The 27,819-nt window shown below is 38.5% G+C and overlaps 1 protein-coding gene and 1 non-coding gene across 2 annotated transcripts; one reads left to right on the top strand and one right to left on the bottom strand.

Moving 5' to 3' along the window:
- Nucleotides 1-3,176: 3,176 nt before the first annotated feature.
- Fam228b (family with sequence similarity 228 member B) lies at nt 3,177-27,461 on the bottom strand. The gene is made up of 9 exons (XM_055626108.1): nt 27,389-27,461; nt 27,162-27,294; nt 21,399-21,467; nt 20,439-20,630; nt 17,398-17,478; nt 10,701-10,788; nt 10,457-10,613; nt 7,891-7,998; nt 3,177-3,300 (listed from the first exon to the last, which is right to left on the bottom strand). Exons 1-9 carry the CDS (start codon nt 27,436-27,438, stop codon nt 3,177-3,179), a joined length of 1,002 nt encoding a protein of 333 aa, XP_055482083.1. The 5' UTR covers nt 27,439-27,461.
- Nucleotides 11,969-12,075, top strand: LOC129691607 (U6 spliceosomal RNA). Its single transcript, XR_008722510.1, has one exon. It is a non-coding gene; the product is annotated as a U6 spliceosomal RNA (small nuclear RNA).
- Nucleotides 27,462-27,819: the final 358 nt, after the last annotated feature.

Genomic DNA, 27,819 nt, shown 5'->3' with positions numbered 1-27,819 from the left:
GTGTGTGTGTGTGTGTGTGTGTGTGTGTGTGTGTGTGTGTGTGTGTGATCTTCCTTTAATCCTACCATTCTAGAGGCAATCTTTGAATCTGAGGCCAGCTTGGTCTGTACATCAAGTTTCAGGCTGGGAAAAGCATCACAGTAAAACCCTGTCTCAAAAACCAACCAGCCAAACAATAAACACATCCATACTAGTTTAAAAAAAATAAGAGAGTTAATGAAAGAAAAGGATTTTTTTCCTTGAAAAATGTGAAGTAAATGGAGGAGTCCCAAACTCCCTCTTCCAGGCTTGAAGTGGCTTAACAAAAAGGCCTGGAGTCTGCTCCCCACCACTGCATAAGCTGAGCACGTGGCAAGCATTCAGGAATTGGGAACAAAAAGATCCGAAATTCACATTCATCCTTGGCTAGACAGTGACTTTGAAACCAGCCCAAGTTACATGAGACCTTTCCCTGTCTCAGAAAAATATAAAACACACACACACACACACACACACACACACACACACACACACACCTCAACCTAAAGGTTCAACAGTCCCTAGCATCACCTGTGTCAACATATCAGATGATTAGAAAATGAATCTAAGTTACATTTCTGGAGAAGCCTGATCTAGATGAAAGCAATGGGAGTTCCAGTAGAGGCTTAGAGGCAGCGACATTAAGAAATTATCTGGAAGGAAGTCATGGTGAGATCTCCCAGCTCTAAGAGTTTTCTCTTAGTGCAGATGAGAGGAAAAAAGAGCCTGCTTTTAACATGTGCCACAGCAGGTTAAGGGGCTTCCTGCCCTACTACACAGATTTCCTTCCTCCTACCAAAACTCTAAAAAGATGAAGAATCACAGTGTTAAGACACTGAGATCAAAAACGAATGAAGAAAATGAGGAAAGAGAGATGTCACCTCAAGAACTGCAGTACCCAATGACACTGACTTGTTGACCATTATACTACCTGGACATGTTAACTACTGAAGTGAGACCCTTCACCATCAGAAGCACTTAGCATTTGAGAATACTGAGCACTGGAGAACTGTCTTTAATAGAGCGTGTGTTTTGCTTACTTGTTCATGTTTCTTTTTTTGAGATGCAGGAGACTGAACTTTGCACATGCCAGGTAAGTGCTTTAAAGTATACTACATCCCAAGCCCCACAACATGTTTAAATGAACAGCTAGAGAAAAAAACCTACATTGCTTAAAAATCATACCCTATAAATGTGTGTTGTGATAGTAAACGGTTATCTTTAATTCAGCCCCAGAAAGCATTATCTTTATTTTTGCACTTCTTCCCTAAGCTCACCCTGAGTTCTACTCAAATTTCTATAGTCATGAGTCATCCATCCGGACCCCTCAGGACAAAAATCTCAAGAACGTCTTTGGTTCCTTGCTTTCACTCATTTCTCATGTCAATACCCTTTGTTAGCTTGCAAACTCCTCAGGTCCCTATGACCACACTGCCACTCTAGGCCTCAGGTCATTATGTTTCTGCCCCACTGGCCTGGCCTGACAGCTATATTCCCAGCTTCTGTTCTGGCTTGCATAGAACTGTCTAGAAAGCAGCCATATTCTTCATTTTATAACATTATTTTGCCAGGTATAGTGGTGTACACCTGCAATCCTTGCACTTGGAAGGTGGAGGCAGAAAGATGAAGAATTCCTTGGCCACATAAAGAGTTCAAGACCAGCATAGGCCACATGAAGCTATCATACCCTGTCTCTAAGAAATTAGACAACAACCAATTTTAAAGAAAGTGAGGGGTGGGGAGAACAAAATAAAAACTACCCCCAAAAGTTATTTATATATGTTTCCCTACTCAAAGCTTTCGAATGGCTTCTATATGAGTGGGCATCTACCTCCTCTTCAGGTCCCTCTTGTCAACCTTATTGTACCTCAATCTGCTATGTGTACCCACCTTTCTTCCTGGATGTTCTTCTCCTAAAACTCTTCCTGGCCCACCCTCAGTTTCTAAGGCCTTGTCCAATGTCATCTCTTCCAAGAAGCCTTTCCTGATTTCTGCATTTAAAACAGTGCCCTCATCCATCCCCTTCTTTGATGCCCCTTATCTGGTTTCTTCTCTTTGCCTCATTAACTTACCTGTTAGGCATTTATTTTGATTGTTTTCTATCTTTACCATCAAAATGTAAGCTCTACAAGAGCAGAGATTTACCTGTTTTGTTCACTACTATGGCTCCAGTCTCTTATATACTGCCTGACTCAGAAAAAAATTTATTAAAATGTAGGGGAACAAAGTAAGCAACAATATGGAAAAAAATACTAAAACATGGCAGGAAAGGAAGGCAAAACACAGTGCTGACAGTTTAATAAGCATTTATGAGTAGATAAAAAAACATTTTTTAGGGGTCAAGCCACTCCTAAAAGAGACTGTCTCCAGGTGGGTGCAATGGCACACACCTGTAATCCCAGCACTCGGGAGACAGGGGCAGGCGGATCTCTGGGAGTTTGAGGCCAGCCTAGTCTACAAAGTGAGTCTAGAACAGCCAAGGCTACACAGAGAAACCCTGTCCTGAAAAACCAAGAGAGACAGAAAAAGAGAGAGAGAGACAGAGAGAGAGAGACACACACAGAGACTGTCTCCATAGAACGCAGAAATGGGAAGGAAAACTGAAGTGTGAAAGTACCCTCCATACCTAAATATGTGGGATTGGGTGTCAGACAAGGTCTCTCCAATGACCACCACAATACCATAGTTACCTTGGGATGAGAAGTCTCTATAAACACTTGACATTTGGAAGCTGTTACTTTCCTTCTTAAAGTTTACTACTTTTAGTATTGGTCCTTTTGGAAACTAACTCTTAATTGAATTATAAGAAACCGTTTGAGGGGCTTGGCTTGGCTATAGGTAAATGGGAGAAAGAGGATAGAGATGGTATAAAGATTGGATGTCAATCAAGAGCCAAGGAAATCCTAGACAGTTTGAAACCCACTATTGGGCATGTCCATTATGGCACCACCAAACTGCAAGGACACTCCACTGGCTCTGAATAAGGACACCTGTCTCAGTTTCTTCTACTCTCTCACCCACTGAAGAGGTGCTCCACTGTCGCCTCTCTTCTAAGAAGCCTGCCATGTCAAGAAGCTTAGACTGGGATGTCAGCAATGCTGCCCTGGATATCACAAGACAGGATTGTAGTCCTGATCAGTTCTCAACTGATCCCCATCTCATTCTACCTCCTGGCCTAGGTTTGCAGAATGGTGACCTTCACAGTTGATCCCTTTGGAGCTTGGGTTCTTTCCCTCCTGGAGGCACAGCGCTTCAATGTCCAGAGAGGAGAGTCCTTTTTCTCTGTAGCGAAGAACCAGGAGACATCCTTTTAACATTTAACTCAGTAAAAGAACTTAGTATTTTTATTTAAAAACCAAAGTTTATAGCCAGACATGGTGGCACACACCTGTAATCCCAGCACTCACAGAGGCAGAGGCAGAGGCAGGAGGACCTCTGTGAGTTTGAGGCCAGCCTGATCTACAAAGTGAGTTCAGGACAGCCAAGGCTACACAGAGAAACCTTGTCTCCAAAAAAAAAAAAAAAAAAAAAAAAAAAAAATAAAAAAGGTTTAAAAAAAAAACTTTTTTTAAAAAAAAAAAAAAAAAAAAAAAAAAGAAGTTTATGAAGTCTGTATGAATTTACATTTTATGAAAAGAAAACAAAAAAGTCAGCTTTCTCTAGCATTATTTTTGTCTGAAACCTCTGTGCTACGTAATTAAACAGCTAAATGATGGTCCTTTGTCCTGAACAAGCCCCTTCAGAGTTGTACATTTGCTGTCCCTGAGGAGGTCTAACTTGATGTAAAATATGCCTGCTGTAGTGACACTGGTCCTCCAAAACCTGGCCAGAGTGACCCTGTCTGCAGCAAGCTGCTGTTTAGCTGTTCTTCAGGTCTGACAGCACTAAACAAGCCATCCCCCATGTCTGTACAGTATCTGCCAAGAACACAGTCCCTAAGAAGGAGGATGGAACACACATGACTGCATCTTCCCAGAATCTGTGCCTCCTACTGTCCAAGCCTCTTATGCTGCTTTCATACTGGCCTGTATTCTAAACCCAGTGTTACATAAGTTCTACTTTATACTTAAAAGTCATACACAGAACATGGGCTGGTAAAGGGAGTTAGTGACTGGATGGAGAGAGGGCAGAATGGAGCTGTCCATACTTACTGCTCCATAAGTAACCTCTAATAAATCCATTTTACTCATTAACATGAACTAGAATAAGTCATTTTGGGGTTTGTTGACAACAGTCCAGTTTGGGGCAAATGTTAATTTTATATCTCCCACAAATTTACACAATACCTACCTTATCCATGCCTGTTGCCATCAATGGGTTACTTCTGTAACTCATAGAAGCTAGTCTTACTCCTTTTCTAGGGGGAGGTGGCAGACATAAGCCTCTAATGTAAAACAGAAGTCCCTAAGCACTCAAAAAAGCAATATTCTTTTTTTTATTTTTAAATTTTTATTATATTATATTTTTATTGAGAACCATTTTAAAATTTATTTTGATCATATTTCCCCTCACCTAAGTCCTTTCTGATCCTCCCCCATCCACCCGACTTGAAGTTTTCTCAAAAAACAACAGTGATGATCACCCCCCCCCAAAAAAATAAAAATAAAAAATAAAACCAAACAAAGCAAACAAACAAATCCCCAATATCTGAAAACCAGAGCAGTGGAAAACACAAACTGTCTGAAAGTGAACCCTGAAAAAGGAGCAGGTGTGAGGAGAATGTGACATTAAACCAAGACAAGCAATATTCTTAATCTGGGTCACACTGAGGTTTATGAAAACAAATCCACCCTTTGTAATGAAAGTTTTGGTTTCTTTAAAAACTCAGTTACATCATATAAATGTTTTTGTTTTAATCCTAAGTGTGGGGTTTTCGTTTGGGCTTTAGTTTGTCCACAGCTGATAATTGCCTCCTGTGGGGCGTGGTGTTTGCCAGCTAGTAATGGCCTGCCTCGTGCAGCATGGAGAGGGGTGTGGTCTAGAACTCTGTGGGATATAAATATGAGGGCCCAGACAAAGAAAGTGTGGTGCGTGGCAAGTGGCAACTTGAGGAGACCAGAGAGGACAGTGTGGTGTCTTACAGACAGACAGAGAATGGTTTTTATGCGACAGCTTGGAGGAGACTGCTGGCTGCTTCTGCTGTTGAAGAATTGGTACAGCCCTAAAAGAACCCACTGACCCTAAACAGCAGGGAGAAGTAAAGGGGTCTGCACCTCCTTTACTAACGAGGTAGGAGAGGTTGCCCCACTAACCTCCTCTCTCCTACCTAGGGTTGGGAGGCTGAAAAGGAGGAGCTTTAAGGAACCCCAAATAAAATAGAGCGTAAAAATGAGCACAACACCAATTTTTGTCTCATTGATAGGAATTACAATTAAGATGTTGATTTCTGGGTCACGGAGATAGCTCGGTAGGTAAGAACACTTGCTGACAACTCTAATGGCTTGAGTTTGACCATGGGACATACATGGTGGAAAGAGAAAACTAAATTAGGCAGTTTCCTTTGACTTCTACCTGTGTGCTATGGTACACACTGGCATGCTCATTCTCATTCTTCCCTCCCTCCCTCATCTCCTTCTCCTTCCATTCCTTCTTCTTGATCTCCCTCCCTTCGTATCTCTCAATAAATGCATAAGTAAATGTAATTTAAATGGAATATTATTAATTTTTGTTTGGTTGGTTTTTGAGACAGGATTGCTCTGGGTAGCCCTGGCTGTCCTGGAACTCATTCTATACACCAGGCTGACCTCAAACTCAGAACTCAGAGAGCCTCCTGCTTCTGCCTCCTGAGTGCTGGAATTAAAGGACGGCACCCACACTGCCTGGCCTGGAATATTATTTTTAAGATGCTAGCTAGCTAAAATCTTACTCAAACATATTTACTCTGTTAGGAAGTGTGGCACTTAGGGATTATGGAGGAATTGGCATCTTTCAACCCTAATACACAAGTAAACAGGGCCTAGTTTCAACATTTTTTTAATTCCTCATTTCCAGCCCCTATTCAATGAACAAAATATCAGATTATTAAGCTGCACAACCAAAACGCTGATAAGGCCACAATGGCCAGCTTTATCTGTTTCTACACAATGGGTTTTTTTGTTTTGTTTTGTTTTGTTTTGTTTTCTGAGATAAGGAGGCTGGTCTCAAACTCCAGGATTCAGCCTCCAATGCAGTTGGAACACAGGTGCATACCACTGCACACAGTTCAATCTGTTTTTACTTTAAATCGCTCCAATGCCTATGAGACAATTACTCATGTCAACATCAAGCATCTCCAATAGCCCACCAGCTCCTGCCACAGTGTATTTAATTAACCACTTTCTGAGCTTATTAAGGAAAAGTAAAAGAAAGCTGCTGCAGCTAAGTTCAGCACCTTTAGGAACAGAATTACAGGCCAGCATCCTATAAAAAGGAGCTCTCTTCTGTTCTACCTTGCTGGTTTTTAACTTTAATTCTGATCAGCAATTAAAGTGATGCATTTAGGATACTTGGATTTGTGCAATCATTAACACTGTCTAACTGTAGAACATTTCTATCCCATTCTCACTCCCAGCCCTAGGTAAGCTTTGTCCCTATAAGAGTTTTTCCTTTTCTCAACATTCATATGAAATAATCACATAATATGTGGGCTTTGATGACTAGCTTCTACTGAGTGTGATGGTTTTGAAGTTCATCCATGGTGTACACAGTACTTCTTTTTAATGGCCAAATAATGTATCATATAAGTACACAACACTGGGTTTATCTATCATTAGCTGATAAACATTTGAGTTTCCAGTTTATGTGAATAATGCTGCTATGAATACACTTACAATAGCCTGCAGATGAGTCTATGTTTTCACTTATACCTAGCAGTAGGCTGGGGATAGTGGTGTACGCCTTTAATCCCAGTACTCAAGGGGCAGAGGCAGGTAGATATAGAGTGAGTCCCAGGTTAGCCAAGGCTACAGTGAGAAAACTCTCCTCTCTCTCTCTCTCTCTCTCTCTCTCTCTCTCTCTCTCTCTCTCTCACGCACACACACACACACACACACACACACACACACACACACTACCCAAATAAAATCAGTAGAACTTCTAGGTCACTTGGTAACTTAGTGTTTACCATTTTGGGAAACGGACAAACTGTTTCCCAAGTTTCTGCACTATTTTATAGTCTCCCTAACAGTGATGAGGGATCATACTATTTATAATCAGAGTATAGTAAGTTACTTTTCTCTACAGTTATGTAGAGAAATCTCTATCCCCAAGATTCTTACACATGATCTTGCTATGTAGCCCAGGCTGTACCCGAGATCTTCCTGTTTCAGCTTCCCAAGTACTGGGAATACAAGTGTATACTACCACATTCAGTTCTTTCTATGTATGAAATCTCTCATTTTTAACTCAATACATAGATAACTGATTTTCCACATTGTGTGCATAGTCCTCTGAACTACTCCTCTGCTGTACCTTCTCACCTTTGGTACAGTACTTTTTTACTACTACCTACCACACTAAAACTCAAACTAAAACTCTCATAACTTTTGTACAAGTTGGCATTTCCCACAGCCCCATTTTTGTACTTTCTGCCTTTGTGCTATTTATTCCTTTAAACCATAAAAACTGAAGAAAAGTTACCCTGAATGGTGGTGTGGCCTTGTCACTTACTCAAGCGATCTGAAAGAATGGTAGGGGAAGGCAACACAGCTAAGCATCTTAAATGAAAGGAGAGCAATTTTTAAAAATAGTGGACTTGGAGAAGAGCATGGAGGAGATGAGGGAGGAAGGATGGGATTGGGAGAAAATGAGGGAGGGGGCTCAGCTGGGATACAAAATGAATAAATTGCAATTAATACAAAAAATTAAAATTAAAATAAAAAATAGCAGGCTTACTTGTAACTGACTGTCTTTTTTTTCCTCTGCTTTTCCAGAATATGAGGTACACTTTTCAACGGGTTCAAATCAAAACTACTAGCATTAAAATTCATCTTCACTTTCAACCTTTATCAAGAGAACATGTGTCAGGATTTACAAAACAATGCTCATCTGCATTTAAGCACTAATTATTGTTAGAAACAAACTGCCAAAAATATGGTCCAAAATACCATTACTTGACACTGCTGTACCTTCTTAATGATGGAGACTGATGTGCTATTGTCTGAGAACCAAGATTAGGTAGGCAAAGTTGAAATTCTTCCTCTATATACCGGGAGGGTATACTCTAATATAAAAATGTCATAAAGCCAGATGTGCTAGAGCAGGCCTGTGTTCCCAGCCCTTTGGAGGCAGAGGCAGGAGGACTGCCACAAGTATGGCAGCCTTAGGTAATCAACACATATGATAATATCTCTTAGAACACTGGGCTGGAAACCTGGTTCAGCATTAGAGCGCTTGCCCAACAAGCATGAGGCCGTGCATTCACTATACATGGTGCAACTTTGAATTTTCTCTGACTTTCTTTCTGGCCCTCCCAAGTTGTGAAACTATATAAATCTTTTCTTTTATCACATCAATCTTTTTATTTTATTCTTTCACCATCATCCTGAGGCCCCCACACAACATTCCTACTTTAAAAGAAGAAGGAGGAGGAGGGAGGAGGAGGAGGAGGAGGTGGAGGAGGAGGAGGAGTTGGAGGAGGAGGAGAAAACAAAAAACCAAAATCTCAGGGCTGGAGAAATGGCTAAATTGCTAAATCTGCTTTTCTGAAGGACTTTGAATTTGGTTCCCAGCACCACTCTGACAGCTCATAATCACCTCATAACTCCAGCACTAGGATGCCCATACTCTCTTCTGCACTCTTCAGGAACCTGCATGTATGTTCACACACCCACACTCAGGTTCACACATGTACACATAAAGTAAAACAAAAACATCTTTCTGAAAAAAAAAAAAAAAACAAAAAAAAACACAACTCTTCAGGGGTCTGGAGAGATGGATCAGCCATACAGAGAACTAGCTGCTCTTCCAGAGGACCCAACTTCAATTCCCAGCATCCACATGGGCAGCTCAAAACTGCCTGAAACATCAGCCCTACGGGATCTGACACCTTTTTCTGGCTTCTGTGACGTGCATACGCATGGCATACTTTCATCCAGACAAATATAAATAAAATAAGTCTTTGTTTTCAAGGTTTGTAGAGTGCTAAAGGCAACAACTATAATAATACCCAAAGTTAGATCAGCTTCTGACTAATAAATCAAATCTCCCAATGCTAATGTGTGGCAGAAGAGGCATGTCAGTTTCAACAGAAAAATACTGAATCTTTACTATTTTTCCATTCCAAATGTCTGATATTCAATTTTAAAAATCTAAAATAAAGTCAGGTGTAGTGGTGCAGGCCTTTAAACCCAGCACTCAGAAGCAAAGGCAGGAAGATCTTTAGAGTTGAGTTTGAGGCCAACCTGACATACATAGGGAATTCCAGGACAGCCCATGGCATAGTGGAAACATGTCTCAAAAAACAAACAAACAAACAACACTTGGCTGGAGAGATGGTTGAGCAGCTACGAACAGTGGCTGTACTTCCAGAAGACCTGGGTCAATGCCTAGCACCCACATTTAACTCCAGTCTCAGAGGATCCAATACCCTCTTCTGATTTCTGCAGGCATCAGGGACACATGTACTATTTAAACAGACATACAGGTAAAATACCCATACACATAAAAATAAACAAATCTTTGAAATTATAAAATCATAAGGCATACAACAATAGGTAAAATAAAATGCCTAGCCAAGATATAAAGGAATCAACAGAACCAGATTGAACCAAATTTAGAAATAATCCTAATGTTGGATCTATTTGATTGGAAATATAAAGTAACTAGTATGGCTTTTGAAAAATCTGGTTGAAAAATGGACATTGTGCACTAAAAGATGAAGAATTTCAAAAAAGGTAAAAACCATTAAAAAATCAAATGGAAGTGCTAAATAGTGTGACATCACAGATGGTTTGTTTGATGGGTTCATCAGTAGACAACACACAACAAGGAGATTCAGTAAACTTGTAGAAAGTGCAGTAGAAATCATCTAACCAAAACATGAAAAAATGGGTAAAGTCAACCAATATCAAAGACTGACAGAACTGTAGATGTTACCCATGGTTACACATATACAGGATCTCAGAAATTAAAAGCAGATAGAATGGTCCATAAGAAATGTTTGAAATGATAGTGGGCTAGTTTCCCCCAAAACTAATGAGTGATGTAAAATGACAAAAAATGAAAATGTTAGAGGACTCTAAGAGGAAAAAAATAAAATAAGCTTAGATACCTCAATAGTGTACCTGATGAAAACCAAAACTGGAGAATCTTGACACTATCCAAGAAAAATATCACATCCAGAGGAACAAAGAATTACAGTAGACTTCATTTTAAAAATCATCACTGAAATATATCACTGTCTCAAGAAAGAATTTTCCAAGTCTAACAAGATCACACCTTCCAGTACATCAAGTATTACCTGCTCCTTTTACAAAATTCACTTTCTATATATTTCAAGGGCACTCTAAGCCATTCATTTGGAGTTATACGTTGCCTTAAATTAGAAATACTCGGGAATCTGGAATTCAACTGAACCGTCTCAATCTCTTTAAATTCTTTCATTGTGTAGATTTTACCTGCAAGAAAATTAGTAACCTAAATCAGCATGCTCAAACGCAACTGCCATTGCTTGTGGGCTAGGAAACTATGTAAGAATTAAGTACCAGTTTCACACTGAAGAAGAGTTCTTTTTTCATCATCCTTGTCATATTGTGCCTTTTTCAAAGGGTCACGAAATGGTGGCATGACAACCTACAAAAGAAGAATTCTTTGAGGACTGGACTGCAGGTCTGAGTATTAACATGCAGTTCATCCTAAGCACCCATGTGTGTTCTTATGTCAGAAGAGTTAAGAATATGGGACCTATAAACTCTATACCTGCTTTGTGTATTTATTAACACATTACAAAGAGAAGGGGGCACTCTGACACTTCTCCTGTGAGGTCATACAGGTCATATAGCCGGAGGAAAGGTTAGCTGTGTATGGGGAGGGGTTATGTACATGTTCATGTTAATGTGGGTGTATGTGTGGATGTGTGCAGATGCCTATGTGTGTACGGGTCTGCAGAGCCCGGAGGTTGATGTCAGCTGCCTTCCTCTACCTCTCCCTGAACCCAAAGATCACTGTTTTGACTAGACTGGCTGGTCAATGAGTTCTAGGGCTTACAGATTTATGATATGATTTCTGTCTTTCACAAGGTGTTAGGGACCCGCAGTTAGGTCCTGTGCTTCTGCAAGGTATTTATTAACTAAACTATCTACCCAGCCCAAAGCAAGGTTAGCTCTTATTTCAAAGTTTGGGTTTAGTCTTCAAAAACTCTCCTGTCATTATCATATATCCCTAAATTTAAAAATTCACTTTTCTTTAATAAATGGAAACATATATATGTATGTTCATCTTCATCCTAACATAATCAGCAACATAATAAGTATATAAAACTTAGCATGATATTTAACATGCATATTATCTGTAAAGCATTAAAGGACTGTCTTTTGCTAGCCAATATTACTAAAATAAAAATTCAACACAAGTCAACAGCATTTGGAATCTGTCACAGTCATATTCTAGTCTGCTCCTGCTCCTGTGAAATGTCTTTCCAGTCATGATTAGACTTATTTTCTTGGTAACTGTAACACAGAACATGACTATTCAAACTGAACAGTGAGCAGACTGCTCTCTGTAATTTTGCTTTTACACAAGTTATGGAGTGCTACTTACAGGATGAGCAAACATTAACTTTCTGTGAAAAGACAAAAACAGTGCTATCATCTTCATTATTTGTCTATGACTTTTTGACAAATGAAAACAAAAACTTTTAAATTCTAAAGAGAGTAATAACATCTAAAGTTTAATCAACAACCATGTCACATTTCCCTATGTCTACTAAATGTTTACTTTTGGGGATATATAATAAAGACTAAGTTTTTAGTTCGTGCTTACTTTGGCAACACATATACTAAAACTGGAACAATACAGAAAATACTACCAGGGCCCCTGTGTAAGGAGGACACAGAAAATCATGTAGCATTTTACATGTTTGGTTTGGCTGAAACAGGGACTCATGTAGCCCAGGGTGGCCTGGAATTCAAGTGTATGCCACCATGCCACGTTCTGCATTACATATTTTTCCATGTGTAAGAAACAAACAATAAAGACTTATTAATAGCTCCAAAGAACTTGTATCCATATCATTTAGATATGCTGATATTAGATACACATTTATATTTGAAATTGACTAAGAAATCTCTTTTATTAATTTAAAACAATAATCCTATCATATTTGAAATACCTTTTATCTAAAAACTATATTTTCTAAACAAAAAATTAGTTAGAAAAGCACTACTGTTTTACATTTTTATAACATTCTTTAATGTGTTGCTTAAAATAAACCAACTAATTTTTGTGCCTATTTCTGCATACAGTCTGCTTTGATTTGCTGTACTTGAACAAGATGAAAATGCACACAACATACACATTTGGAAGGAAGCATTTTAACAGCCTTTTCAGATCACTGTGGATAATCTTTTTTAAAATGTATATTTGTATTACTGCCATTATCACTTCACCCATTTTCCAAAAATGTCTGCCAACCAACCAAAATATAATGACCACAGTTTGTAAGCCATTCTATCAGGTAAAAATGGTGTCTTGTGAAAAAGAAGAAAGCTAGCCTGTTTTGTTTTCAATTTAGGTAGCCATACTTCATTTCATCACAGAGAAGTGCTTTTATTCATTAAATATTAAGACAGTTTTGTATGCTGAAGGAATATGATTTAATGAAATTTTCTAAGATTTATTTTTATGTTTTATTTATATGTGTGTCTGTGTAAATACACCATGTTGGGGGAAGGTGGTCCCTTGGTAGCTAGGAGAAAGCAGTGGATCCCCAGGAACTCCAGTTATAAACCACCTGGTGTGGGAATCAAACTCGGATCCTCTGAATGTGCAGCAAGTGATCTTGAACATGTAGGCATCCCTCCAGCCCAATTTTGATGCTGTTGTTGATTTGCTTTATTTCTTGAGATGTATCCCAGGATGTTCTTGTGAATGTGCCCACATACCCATCTCTAAGTTGAACAATTCTTAAGTAGAGCTACACATTAGATACTGATTTGAAAGAATCGATTTTCTGCACTTCTAAAACTCAGGTCCTTCCCATGCCAGGAGAGAAAATGGGTTCATTCTGATTGACCTAGCCTGTCTCTGGACCATTGGCAGCCCTATTACTAAGAGCAAAATGAACCATTTTCTACACAATGGAGGTCAAAGTAGGAAAGATGAGTAACAATGGATATCTCTATTTAGAAAGGCAGAAGTGAGAATAAAAACAGTATTTTGTACTGCAGCGACTCAAAGCAAGGTCTTTAAGGAGCTAGCATATGTATAAAGAACACATTAGAAGCCCAGTCTCAGGGAGTGTCCCCCAGTTTCTCTCATCTGAGGTCTCGATAGAACCTGAGCAAGGGCTTGGGCTTGAGGGCATGGAGTCACAAAGATGACCAGCATTTGAGCCACAGCATCACAAGGCCACAAGAATGACTAGTGTGACTTTGAATCTGTCCCAACCAGGAGGTGGGTTAGAAGGCTTCGGGTACTCTTTTCAGGATCTACTATAAAACACACACACACACACACACACACACACACACACACACACACGATTTATATATGTTGGTGTGGATTAATTGTAGATATCTCCATGATTTGGAAACATGCAGACTCACATTAGTTCTAGTAAGATGCCTCTCAAAAATTATAAAATTCCTTAATGGCATAGTTGTAATGGTGGGAATTGGACAAAGGGCCTTACACATGCTGATTAAGTGTTCTACCACTGAATTACAAACCCATCCCTTTTAATTTGCAGTTTAAAAAAAAATCACATATAGGTGGGTGTATAGATGACATGCATGTAGAAACCAGAGGCCAATGTTGGGTGTCACTCCTCAGGAGTCATCCACCTTACTTTCCGATCCCAGGTCTCTCATTAGAACCTGAAGCCCACTGATTAAGCTGGACTGGCTGACCAGTGAACCTCAGAGAGCTGTCTCTGGGAGTGACCTCTGGGAGTACACATCATCATGTCCAGCTTTTTATAAGAATGCTAGAAACTGAACTCAGGTCCAAATGTTTGAGCAGCAAACATTTTACCAACTAAGTCATCCTAGTCTCTCTTTTTTATTTTAGGGTATCTCTAAGTTGCCCAGGCTAGACTTCAATTTGTGGATCCTCCTGGTCAGCCAGAGGAGTTAGAATTATAGGCAAGCAAAACCACACCCATATGTAAACATCATTAATAAATTAGTTATTTGAATGTAACCCTAAATTTTCTTTCAGATCGTGCTAAATGTGATACTTCTGACAGAAGCAGATTGAGCTCTGTGAATCCCAGGTTAACATGGTCTACAGAGAGCTTCAGGAGCCAACCAGGACAATAGAGTGAGACCCTGTCTCAAAAAACGGGTGGGATGGAGCGTTGGCTTTGCAGCAGTTCAAAGCACCTATTTTCCTTCCAGAAGTCCTGAGTTCAGACTCTAGCACTCATGTTAGGCAGCTCCTAACAGCCTGTAACTCCAGCTTCCAAGGAGCTAACACCTTCTTCTGGCTTCTGTGGGCACTCACGTGCACAAAAATATATAAAATTTAAAAAACACATTGAAAATAAAAATTTACTGTGCAATACGGTGACTATAGTTAACATTAATGCTTTTTATTATTTAAAATTGCTGAAAGTATATTTTAAGTATTCTCTTTAAAAAGTGATAAGTGAAGCCAGCAAGATGGCTCAGAAGTAACAGTACTTGCCACCCAAGCCCAATAGCCTGAGTTTGATCTCTGGAATCCACTGGTAAAAGGAGAAAACTCACTCCCAAAGTTGTCCTCTTAACTCCACATACACCATGACATGTATACACATACACACAATAATAATAATACAAATTTCAGAAAGTAATAAATATACAAGAAAATGCAGATGTTAATGAGCCCTATTTAGCTATTTCACTACGGATTTCCAGATAACATATGACAAACTATAACACCAATTTTTGTCTGTTTTTTAAAATGCAAGAGCAACAGTTCAGCTGACCATATATGAAATTTGTTTCAAAATATATAAGAAAAATACAACAATGTAGTTTCCATGTATCAAAATTTTAGCTGCTTTTTCAAGGATGAATGAAATTACATTCATTTTTACTGTGTATGACAACATACTACTTACTGTAAGCATAATCTGGTGCTGGGACATATTATCCTATAGTGGGAAGTTTTCCTCCCATGGCTTTTGACCCATCAGTGCAAATTTCATCACAATAGGAAAGGCAAATACTTCACACTATTATGGAAACAACTGACCTTAATGGATCCCCTAAAAGGGCTTTGGGGATTCCATGTGTCCACAGAGATCAATCTAAAAATAGCTGCTAAAATTCCAAGTATTCAGATTCCTTTAAAAAGGAAATATGGAAACATAGAATTCAGTATAAAGTATAGTCTGAATGTCTGTGTCCCTCACTTAGTTCATCTGTTGATAACTCATCACCAGTACACTGTCATAAAGAAGAGGGCTCTTAGGAGGTGATTACATCAAATGGCTGGAGCCTCCTGAAAGAGGCTTTGTTTATACCTTATATCATGTGAAGACATACAGAAATTGCCATCCTTTAAGAATAGGTTCCCACTAGACACTGAGTGTGGTTGACTTCCTCATCTTATACTTCCTAGATTTCTTGGTTATTTTTCTATTAGTGTGATAAAACACCATGACCAAGGCAATTTAGAAAAGAAAAAATTTAACTAGGCATACAGTTCCAGGGGGTTAGAGTTTATGATGGCAGATTAAGGGCACAGAGGTATGTGGCTAGAGCAGCAGCTGAGAGCTCACATCTTAATCCATAACCACAAAGCAGAGAGCACATTGAGAACAGCACTAAATCTTCTGAAACTTCAAGTCCATCCCCACTGACACAACTCCTCCAACAACGCCACACTTTCTAATCCTTCTCAAACAGTTCCACCAAATTAGGACCAAATATTCAAATATGAGTCTATGGGACCATTCTCATTTAAGCTACCAGACTAGCTTTCAGAATCATGGGCAATAATTTTTGCTTTTTGTTAAAGCAGCAGAAATGGACTAATAGAATATCAAAAAATCCAGTTTCAAATCACAGTTCTATCTCTATGTTACTATACAGTATGTTTAAGACTCTAAACTCTAGTTCTCACCTATACAAATAGGGTCTATAGTACATGAGCATATATATATGTGCACACACACATACACACAAACACAAATTCAGAGGAAAGTGGAACAATGTAAAAATGTCAGCAGATTAAAAGTGTCTTATGACCCAAGATAGTTTTATTGGAAAATTTCTTTATTTTATAATATCCACTATTAACAAAATATTTTTAAAATGTACTCTGTTGATGGTATCAGTGCATACACCCTATCCTACAGACAGTTTGGTACTGTGAACTTACTAATTCTACTTCTATTACCACTAAGGGAAAATAAAGCCTAGCTACAGAGGTAAGTATCAAAAAATCATTTGAGCAATACTCAGTCTGTGGGAAAAGGACAGCAGAGCAAGTTGTGCTAAATAACTAGACTCATTTATGCTCTGCTGTTCACAGGTTAACTTTGACAAATAATGTATCTGTGCTTTAATGTCTAATCTTAAATTAACTTACACAGCAGCAATAGAGATTAATTTCCTTAACAGACCATAGGGCTAAGCTAGTGGGAAAACATATGCTTAATACAAAGAAAGAAAAGCAAACATTTGCTTAACACAAACTTAGTTTAAAAAAATAAATACATACAGAAAGTTATAAAAAATACTAATGAGTTAGTTTTGGGTAATTAGATTTTTAGTATTTTAAATTTTTTTTAAATCAGGTTTTTCATTTATTATAAGAATGTATCATACTGGGTGTGGTGGTACATGTCTTTAATCAAACACTACGGAGGCAGAGGCAAGTAGATCTCTGAAGTCAGCCTGGTCTACATAGTGAGTTCCAGGACAGCCAACACTACATAAAGAGACCCTGTCCCAAAACACATGCAAACTAAGAAACAAATAAAACAAAACAAAAATATATTTCTATTGTAACAAATTTTAAAGTTTTTAAAATGTTTAAATATTTCCTATTATTCAATTATTACACAGCATTTTCATGCTTTCTGGAGATTAACTTATTAACCTTTGGGTTATTTATTTCTTTCTAAAATATAAGATAGAAAACCACTCTAACAATGCCACTAAACTTTAATGAATCACTAAAGGTCAGGCAATGTATATGTTAAGGCTGCACAGAACAGCTAGACATATACCATCACATTAAGAAACCTACCTTCAGAAAATTGGGGTCTTCTTTGTACATATAAAATGGATCATATTCTTTTGTATCATAATGCTTTATAAATGCATTTCCCTATTAAAAAGGAAATAAAACACATAAGAAAGAGGTACAGAATTAATTTTGAGGACAGAACTCAAAAGTTAGATAGTTTGCACTCTGTACCCCTCAGTTATAAAGGATAAACCTGGAATTGATACAGTTCCAGACCCATACAATTCTAGTCTTGTGCTTCAAAACAGCATCAATGCATCAATGTCATCCCTTCATGCATAAGATATCTCAGTGTCATAAAAATACTGCACCAATAGAGAGCAGCTATTCTACTACAATGTAATTCCCATCAAATTATCCATACAATTCTTTACAGAACTTGAAAGAGCAATTCTCAAAATATATGGAATTTAAAAAAAAAAAAAAAACCCCAGGGTAGCTAGAACAATCCTGTCTAATAAAAGAACCTCTGGAGGTATCACCATTCCTGATTTCAAGCTGTACTACAAAGAAATAAAAAACCATATGGTATTGGTATAAAAACAGACAAGTTGATCAATGGAATCAAATCGAAGACCCAGAAATAAACCCACACACCCACAAACACTTGATTTTTGACAAAGAAGCCAAAACTATACAATGGAAAAAAAGAAAGCATCTTCAACCAATGGTGCTGGCCTTAGTGGCTGTTTGCATGCAGAAGAATGCAAATAGATCCATATCTATTATCCTGCACAAAACTCAAGTCCAAGTAGATCAAAGACCTCAACATAAAACCGGATACATAAAACCAGATACACTAAATCTGATAGAAAAGAAAGTAGGGAAGAGTCTTGAACACATTGGTACAGGAGACAACTTCCTGAAGAGAACACCAAGAGTTCAGGCACTAAGATCAACAGTTAATAAATGGAACATGAAACGGAAAAGCTTCTGTAAAGCAAAGGACACCAACAATAGAGCAAAACAGCAGCCTAAAAAAAAATGGGAAAAGATCTTTACCAACCCTATATGTGACAGAGGGATAGTATCCAAAATATATAATGAACTGAAGAAATTAAACACCAACAAACCAAATAGCCCAATTAAAAAATGGGGTACTGAGCTAAACAAAATTCTCAACTGAGAAATCTCTAATGGCTGAGAAGCACTTAAAGAAATGTTCAACATCCTTAGTCATCAGGAAAATGAAAATCAAAATGACTCTGAGACTCTATCTTATACCCATCAGAATGGCCAAGATCAAAAACTCAAGTGACAGCACATGCTGGCAAGGATGTGAAGAAAGGGAGCACTTCTACATTGCTGGTGAGTATGTAAACTTGTACAATCACTTTGAAAATCAACCTGGTGTTTTCTCAGAAAATTGGGGAAAGTTCTACCTCAAGACCCAGCTATACCACTCCTGGACATATACCCAAAAGATGCTCTGCCACACCTCAAGGACACTTGCTCAACTATGTTCATAACAGTCTTATTTGTAATAGTCAGAAATTGGAAACAACCTATATGTCCCTCAACTAAAGAATGGATAAATAAAATGTAGTACATTTACACAATGGAATACTACTCAGCTATTAAAAACAAAATGGATGGAACTAGAAAAGATCACCCTGAGTAAGGTAAGCCAGATCCAGAAAGACATGCATGGTATGTACTCACTTGTAAGTAGATATTAGCCACAAAGTACAGAATAAACATGCTACAATCCACAGAACCAAAGAAGCTAAGGAAAAAGGCAGGCCCAAGGGAGGATGCTTGAATATCACTCAGAAGGAAAAATAAAATAGACATCTGAGAAAGGGGATGGGAAAGAAATGGGGGTGGGGGTCAGATTGAGAGAGAGGAGGGAGGACTGGGAGAGAGAATGGAAATCAGTGGGGGTGGTCATACCTTTGGGAGGGGGAGGCTCCCAGGAGTCTATGGGTATATTCCTAGCTTACTCCTAGGAGTGGGGATTATGGAGCCTATGGACATCACCTCCTGTAGCCAGGTGGGACTTCCAGTGGAGGGAAGGGGACACGAAACCACCTATAAAACCTTCAACCCAAAAAAATTGTCCTGCCTATAAGAAGGGTGATAAAGATGGAGCAGACATTGAGAAGGGCAACCAAGACTGGCCCAAGAGAGGGCCAACCCGTCACTATTAATGATGCTATGCTTGCAGACAGGAGGCTAGCATAACTGTCTTCTGAGAGGCCTCATCCAGAAGCTGATAGAAACAAATGCAGAGACTCACAGCCAACAATAGGTGGAGTTCAGGGAGTGCTGTGGCAGAGTGGGAGGAAAGATAGAGGGAGCAGGAGGGGTCAAGGACACCACAAGAAGACCTACAGAGTGAACTAACTTGGGCCCATGGGAGCTTACAGAGACTGAACCACCAGCCAACGAGCATGCATGGGCTGCACCTAGACCCTCTACACGTATATAGCAGTTGTGCGGCTTGGTCGTTATGTGGGTCCCTAACAATTGGAATAGGGCTGTCTTTTACTCTGTTGCCTGCCTTTGGATTCCTTTCCCCAAGATAGCCTCAGTGGAAGAGGATACACTTATTACTGCTGGACTTGATGTGTCTGGGTGGGTTCATACCCACAGGGGACTCCCCTTCTCAGAGAAGGGAAGGAAGGAATGGGGAAGGGGTGTGTGAGGGTGGGACTGGGAGGAGAGAGGAAAGGAGCTTCGGTCAGGCTGTAAAGTGATTAAATAAAAGGAAAAAAAAAAAAAAAAAAAAAAGACTGCTCAGTGGGTAAAGGCTCTTTACCACCAGACTGACGTTCAGTTCAATCCCCAGAACATGGTGGAAAGAGAACTGTAACTTCCCTGAGAGCTCATAAACACATACACATACACACACACATGAAGGCACATAAATAAATACAATTTAATTTTTTAAAGAATATATTTTCTATATCAGAGTACAGATTGTATATAAACAGGAAAAAAAAAAAGAGGCAGACTGCTTGGATGACTAAACAGGAAGGGAACAAAGATAACCTTGATTTTGAAATCATCATAAGAAGCATAAAATGATCTCTTATTACCTTCTTATTTACATATCTCAAAAAATCATCCGATTCTTGTCGTCTCGTCTTTTTAATCTTCTTTTGTGAACATACTTTTTCTATAATTTTCTTCTGGAGAGGATCTGACACACATTCAACCCATTTTTTATACAACATCTCTTTTCTTCTTGCATTTAAGAAGTCGTGATGATATAAATACTTATCTAGTTCCTAGTAAATAGTGAAAGACAAACATATCATCCTGAAGCTTTTACTTCCTAAAATTTTGTAAGATTCAAACTTCATAAGCCTAAATTATTCCTAAGAATAACCCATTCATTCATTCATTCATTCAGCCCTTTATTTGGCTTCCACCATTTGACACCCACTGCCAAAAAAAAAAAGAAAACATGAACAATGCAGGCACTGTACCTACCCTTCCTGATAAGCAAATATACGGGGCCAGTGAGATAACTCTGCAGGTGAAGACACTTGTCACTCAAGCCTAGCAACCTGAGCCTCATCCCCAAAACCCATATAAAGGTGAAGAAGAAAACAAATTCCACAAAGTTGTCCTCTGACTTCCACATGGCACGTGTGTCCACATCATACATAAATACACATATATAATAATAATAAATACAATCTTTATTTAAACAAATTAAATGTACCACACAGTGGGAAGTGAGGCAATATGGCAATACAGTATACAATGTAAGCGAAGTCTTGCTAGAAAAATTATTTTCTGTGTGTGTATGTCTGATGTGCATGTGCAAGTGTACCGGCTGTGTGGGGTTGAAGGAAGTTCTCCCAAGTGCAGAAGACTAGCACTTAGTCAAACACCTTCAGAGATGCCTTCCACTTAATACCAATTGTTAATGAGTATTTTTAATTCTATTTTCTATATTATTTAAAAGTTTGAGTTTTACTCAAAGTTGTTGGGTAAACACTACATTTAAAATGAAAAAAATCAAGATGCATTTTGTAGCCAATTCTTACCTTCATTACATAATTTTCTCTACATAATATTGATTGAACAGCTGCATCAGTATCTTCTTTAGCTAAAATCTAAAAGAACAGAATTAGTCTAAAACTCAAATCTTAAAAAATCATTAGCATTATCTGTGCTTATTATATTTTTATGTGACAGGCATATCCTTGAAGCGTTCTCTGAAATCCAATTTTTTTGTATCCCTAAGCACTTTTTCAAATGCTATTTTGATCATTATGCTCTTCATTACTCCTCATTCCAGGGTAAGAAATAATTCATCTCACAGATATTTTCAGTCCTGGGACAGTTAAATAACTTTCCCAGAGTCATGTCATAGTTAGAACCATCTTTTCCCATAGCTGATAAAATGTTTTATCTTTCTGGACTAAGACGGATATACACAGGCCTCTATTCGAGGTATTTTAACCATACAAGATAAACTAATCTTGCTATACAACTAATATAATCACTATGCCAGCTTAACATCACCTTAGGCAAAACTATACCTAGAAAAAGCCACCAACATAAAACAACACAAGGTCCATTCCATTTCTTGTTCCCCTTCTTACTCTTCTACAATAAATTTACCTATTGATTTGTTTTTGAAATTGCTTTTATAAAACCAAAATGTAAAGATTGTGGGTAAAATGAATCACGGATTAATTTTTATCCACAAATTTACAAATATATATATGAAAGTATAATCAAATAGATAGCTGGATCTTTATAAACTTTAAAAATGGTATATTGAAATACAAAAAAACTTGTTCTTAAAGTCTTCTTATGGGGGCTGGAGAGATAGCTAAGAGGTTAAGAGGACTGGCTGTTCTACCAAAGGTCCTGAGCTCAATTCCCAGCAACCACATGGTGGTTCACAACCATCTATGGTGAAATCTGATGCCCTCTTCTGGCATGCAGCTATACATGCAACAAACAAAACACTGTATACATAATAAATAAATAAAAATCTCTTTTTTAAAAAAAGTCTTCTTATATTGTTTTAATAAAGGATCTTATAATGTAGCCCAGGCTGTCCAGGACTCATTATATAGCCCAGGCTGACATCAAACCAATTATCAGTCCATTTGTTGTCTCAGTCTCCTGAGTGTTGGGATTACAGTCCCAAGCCACAAAGTCCATCTTATGTTCCTTTATCTAATTTTCCAAGACAATTGGCCAGTTACTTGATAGACTGAGACTTTTTTTTTCTCAAAGGCTATAGGGACAAATATAATTTAAATGCACACATTTATCATTAGTCAAGACCTTGCAAACACCTAATAAATTTATGTATTTTTTTCTGTGGGTTTGGTAGGATTTTTTTGTTTGTTTCTGAGACAAGGTCTCACTATATAGCCCTGGTTGTTCTGGTACTCACTATTCACAGAGATCTTCCTGCCTCTGTGTCCTAAGTACTGGGATTAAAAATATTCACCACCATGCCCAAATGAACCACAATTCAAACTCAAATGTGTGTCTAATAGTCTGGAGGTAGGGGTAGGGCAGGGTCTGACTATTCTATCATGGCCTAAAACTTGCTAAGAAATCTCAGACTTATGATCCTCCTACTTCAATCTCCTGAGCACAAGTATCACAGGTGTGAACCAATACCCTTGACTTCAGAATTCATTTTCTTTCCTCCTTTTACACAGATACTTGCTGATTCTGACAAGACTGCTATCCCCAACTAAGATGGGTAGATTAATATTCTAGCTCCAGACAAAAATATAAACACACACACACACACACATACACACACACACAGAAAAAGTGGCCACACAGTCCCATTGCATTATGCCCGACTAGTTTCAACTAGAGCTAACAAAGGCAGCCTTCTGTATGTAAGCAAGTGCTCCACCACTGAACCACATCCTTAGCCCAACCATTAAGAGATGAGAAAGGAGACATCGCTAAGGAAGCCATAGACAAGGTGCCAGATTCCACAAATGAACTGGCCAAATCTCCAGTAAGTACTTGAACTGTGTGTAGACAGGGTTCTATGCAGCCCAACCAAAGTTTAAGTGGTTTCACGAGCTGCTAACTGGTGGGCAAAGTGTAGAGCCTGAACTCAGCGAAGTTAACTTTCTGGTAGTTCAATGTTCTTTATAATGACATAAGAGAAGCCAGGTCCTCTATAATACATCATTCATAATGTCTAAAATAGAATCTAATATTACTAGAAACAAAGGAACAGAAAAATGTGAGCCATATATAAAAAAAAAAAAAAAATCAGCAGAATCTGGGTTGGTCCATGTTTATAACCAAAAGCTAAAGACTTTGAGATTATAGGATTGGTACATATGCCTTAATTCTAGTTATTTCAGGTACTTAGGAGGCTGAAGCAGGAAGACAAAGAGTTGAAGGCCAGGCTACACAATACAGTGAGGTCCTATCTAAAAGAAAAATGGGAGGGGATATTTTGGAATAGCTGAAAATATGTTAACAATGAATGGACAGACTTAGCAAAAGAACTTCAGAAGCAAGAAAAGAATCAGTAGAAAAATCTAATTCTTAAATTTTAAAATCTAATTCTTAAATTTTAAAAAGAAACAAATTTCAGTGAGTTGATAAGATTGGAGATGACATACACAAGAATCAGTAAATTTGAAAGTACAGCATTAGAAATAAGTCACTTAAGATCCAGGCTTAGGGACACATGCCTGAAAATCTAGCCCCAAGAAGGCTGAGACAGGAAGACCAGAGTTTGAGGACAGCATGGACAACATAGAGACCTTGTCAGAGAGACAGAAGTGGAGGGTGCCAAGAGAGGGAAGGAAATAATACCTGAAAGAGAATGGACATTTTTGGAAACTGTAAGCCCACAGATACAAGAATTTCAATGAACTCTAAGTAGTGGAGAAACTGAAGCCATCATACATTGCTCAGAATATATAATGGTACACTTGCTGTAGGAATCTCTTTGCTGTTTTCCTAAAAAAATTAGGTATAGAGTTATTTGACCCAGCAAGCCCAACCCTATGTTACAAGAGAAATGAAAACATGTTCAAACTAAAAGTTGTACACAAATGCTCATAAGAACAATGTTCACAACAAAACACTAGAAACAATTCCAATGTTCAGCCACTGATGAAATAAAATGTGGTATATAAGCACTGTGATAGTATTTCATCATAAAAAGGATGAAGAAGGGAATAAGAAACAGGTTGGTGGTTAAGAGTACTTGCTACTCTTCCTGAGGACAAGAGGGAGTCCAGTTCCCAGTCAGGTAGCTCACAACCATCACTAATTCCAGCCTCAGGGGACCCAATACTTTCTTCTGACTTAGTAAACACCGGTAGACACGCATAATGTAAAATTTTTAAAAAACATGAAGTAATACATGGTACAACATGGATTAACCTTGAAAACATTATTCCAAGTGAAAGAAGCCAGGTCACAAAGGACTACACATTATATGCAACTCATTTAGATAAATGTCTAGAAAAGGCAAATCCACAGAAATAGAAAGTAGATTACCGTTACCAGTAACTAGTGGAGTGACTTCCAAAGGATATAGCTGCCTCTTAAGAATCATGAAAATACTCTGGAATTAAGAGGGGAGTGGTAGAAAGCAGAGGATGGTAGTGAATCTCAGACCTCAGGAAGGCAGAGGCAGGCAGATCTCTGAGATCAAGGTCAGCCTGGCCTACAAAGTGAGTCTAGGACAGCCAAGGATATTCAAAGAAACCTTGTCTCAAACACACACATACACACACACACACACACACACACACACAAGGATTCCCTAGTAATGTGTACAGGGACTGCCTCTGACATGAACTCAGTGGCTGGCTCTTTGATCACCTCCCCCTGAGGGCAGCTTTACCAGGCCACAGAGGAAGACAATGCAACCAGTCCTGATGAGACCTGATAGGCTAAGGTCAGATGGAAGGGGAGGAGGACCTCCCCTATCAGTGGACTGGGGGAGGGGTGTGGGAGATGAGGGAGGGTGGGGGAGGGGATGAAGAAGGGGGCTACAGCTGGAATACAAGGTTAATAAACTGTAATTAATAAAATAAATAAATTTTTAAAAACACACAAAAAGAGAGTGGTAAAAGTTATATAGCCTTGTGAATAGACTAAACACACACTGAATTGTATACTTTAAAGTAGTGACTGTTATGGTTTATAAATTATATCTCAATAGTAAAATCTCAATAATAAAGAGCCTAATTTTAGAAAGAACAAAATTTTTGAACAAACTTCACCAAAGATATAAATAACAAGAAAGACTTGAAAAAAATGCCTACCAAATCAAGGTCTGATTAATAGTCTTTGAACTATATAATAAAACTTAAGACTAAAGAAAATATTGGCTAGAACATGAAAAAAATGTAACTGTTATTGTAACTTAGCACTGCTAATGGGAATGTAAAATAACAACTCTGAAAAAGTTTGAAAGATTCATAAAATTTACTTAATTCACCATATGACTGATGATTTCACAACTAAATGTTACCCAAGGAAAATAAAAACATGTCTATACAATGGCATAAATGTGAATGCTTAGAAGAGCTTTTAATAGCCCCAAACTGAAAACAACCCAAATATCCATCAACAAGATGGAAAATGGGGATATATCCATTGAACTGAAAGCAGTTGTTTTTTAAAAGGACTGGAATACTGATACATACAACAGCATGAATGAGCGGGGCGTGGTGGTGCATGCCTTTAGTCCCAGCACTCTGGAGGAAGAGGCAAGTGGACCTCTGTGAGTTCAAGGCCAGCCTGGTCTACAAAGTGAGTTCCCAGACAGCTAGTGCTACATAGACAAACCCTGTCTCAAAATAACAAAAACAAAACAAAACAAAACAAAAAAAACCCAAGAACAACAAAAACCAGTATGGATGAACTGAAAAATAAGTTTAAGTGAAAGAAGCCAAATTAAAAAATACATAAGAGGCAGGCATGTTAGCACACACCTTTAATCTCAGCACTCTGGAGGGCACAGGCAAACAGATCTCTGAGTTTAAGACCAACATGGTCTACAAAGCAAGTTCTAGGATAGCCAGGGCTACACAGAGAAACTCTGTCTCAATAAAGTGATAGATAAATAGATAAATAAATAAATAGATAGATAAAAACAAAAAAGAATATGTAAGTTTTCATTGCATAAAAAAGTTTTTAAATAAACACAACCACCAGACAGGGTGACACACACTTGTAATCTCAGCACTCAGGGAGGCAGAGATAAGAGTTGGAGGCCAGCCTGGTTTACAAAGCCAGTGCAGGACAACCAAGGCTACACAGAATAACCCGTCTCGAAAATAAATAAACAAACAAACAAAACCATAATAGCGAAGTGGTTCCAGGAAATGAGGGAAATGTGAAGGGGTGCTGCAAAAGGACCGGATGAAGAAACTGGGAATACTGAATATAAGTGTAATATTGGTTTCAGGAGCATACACTTATTTGCTTATTTGATAAGCAAAACTTATCAAATTATATTATATTAATTATATATATTAATATATAATATATAATATATATTAACTGCATATCGATTACATACCAATTATACTTTAATAAAATTGTTTACAAAAAGTATAACATGTTGACATTTAAGTAGGTTTTTAACAGCTTTGTTATATAGGAAAAATTTAAAATCAATGGTTTATGATTCTACTTTACATGAAGAGCAAAGTAAGTAAGTACAAAGTTAGCAAAGGGGATAGACTCTATCCAATAGAGTAAAATGGAAAAGAACAACAGAAAACTTTGTAGGAGGCACCTCTTCTAAGCAAGGACCCTCAAAAGCCACACAACTATACCTCCATAAAAGAAAGCGGCTGTGGTTCCAACCATTCTTTGGAGCTCTTGCGCTTGGGTAGTGTGTCAGTTACCAGATCATCTTGGCTCCCATTTTTCATTGTGGTCACCAACTTAACAGAGCCCCTAGAAAAGCTAAAATACCATTTATTTCGTAATTAAATTTTACAAGAATTTTCTCTTGTTGTTTAGTAATCAACACTCAGTTTGGGCACCTACAAAAACTGACCATGCTTCCCTTCCGGTCGCCTTGAAACAGGGTTCTCTTGGAACCTTCATGGCTACAAGGTGCTATTTTCAAGCCGGAGTAGTCATCAGAAGGTAGCAATCTAGTTCCCAGCCATTTTCTGTTTGGTATGTCATGAATGGAAGAGCTGGAACTTTCAAGCTACTGACAAATGGAGTCTTGGGGAAGGACGGGAATTCTGGTCAAAATTCAGGCCTTCAAGCTCCGAGAAGCCCAAAGCCCTCCCCAGGGCCTGCAGGGTGAGGGAGAAGGGGACTTCAGAGCCTGCGCCCAGGCTGGTCCTCAGGCATCAAGCCTGCTCACCAGGGGGCAGGGCCCTAGAATCCCGGTCCCCGATTCGCCGACCCCGTGCGCGAGCCGCCCTGCCGTAGGGGCCTCGGCCTCGGGCAGGGACCTTGACTCTCCGGCCCCAC

This window comes from Psammomys obesus, unplaced genomic scaffold, assembly GCF_907164565.1.
Source record: "Psammomys obesus unplaced genomic scaffold, mPsaObe1.curated_primary_1811, whole genome shotgun sequence".
In the NCBI taxonomy this organism is placed as follows: domain Eukaryota; kingdom Metazoa; phylum Chordata; class Mammalia; order Rodentia; family Muridae; genus Psammomys; species Psammomys obesus.
This window is presented reverse-complemented; position numbering and strand designations above follow the sequence as displayed.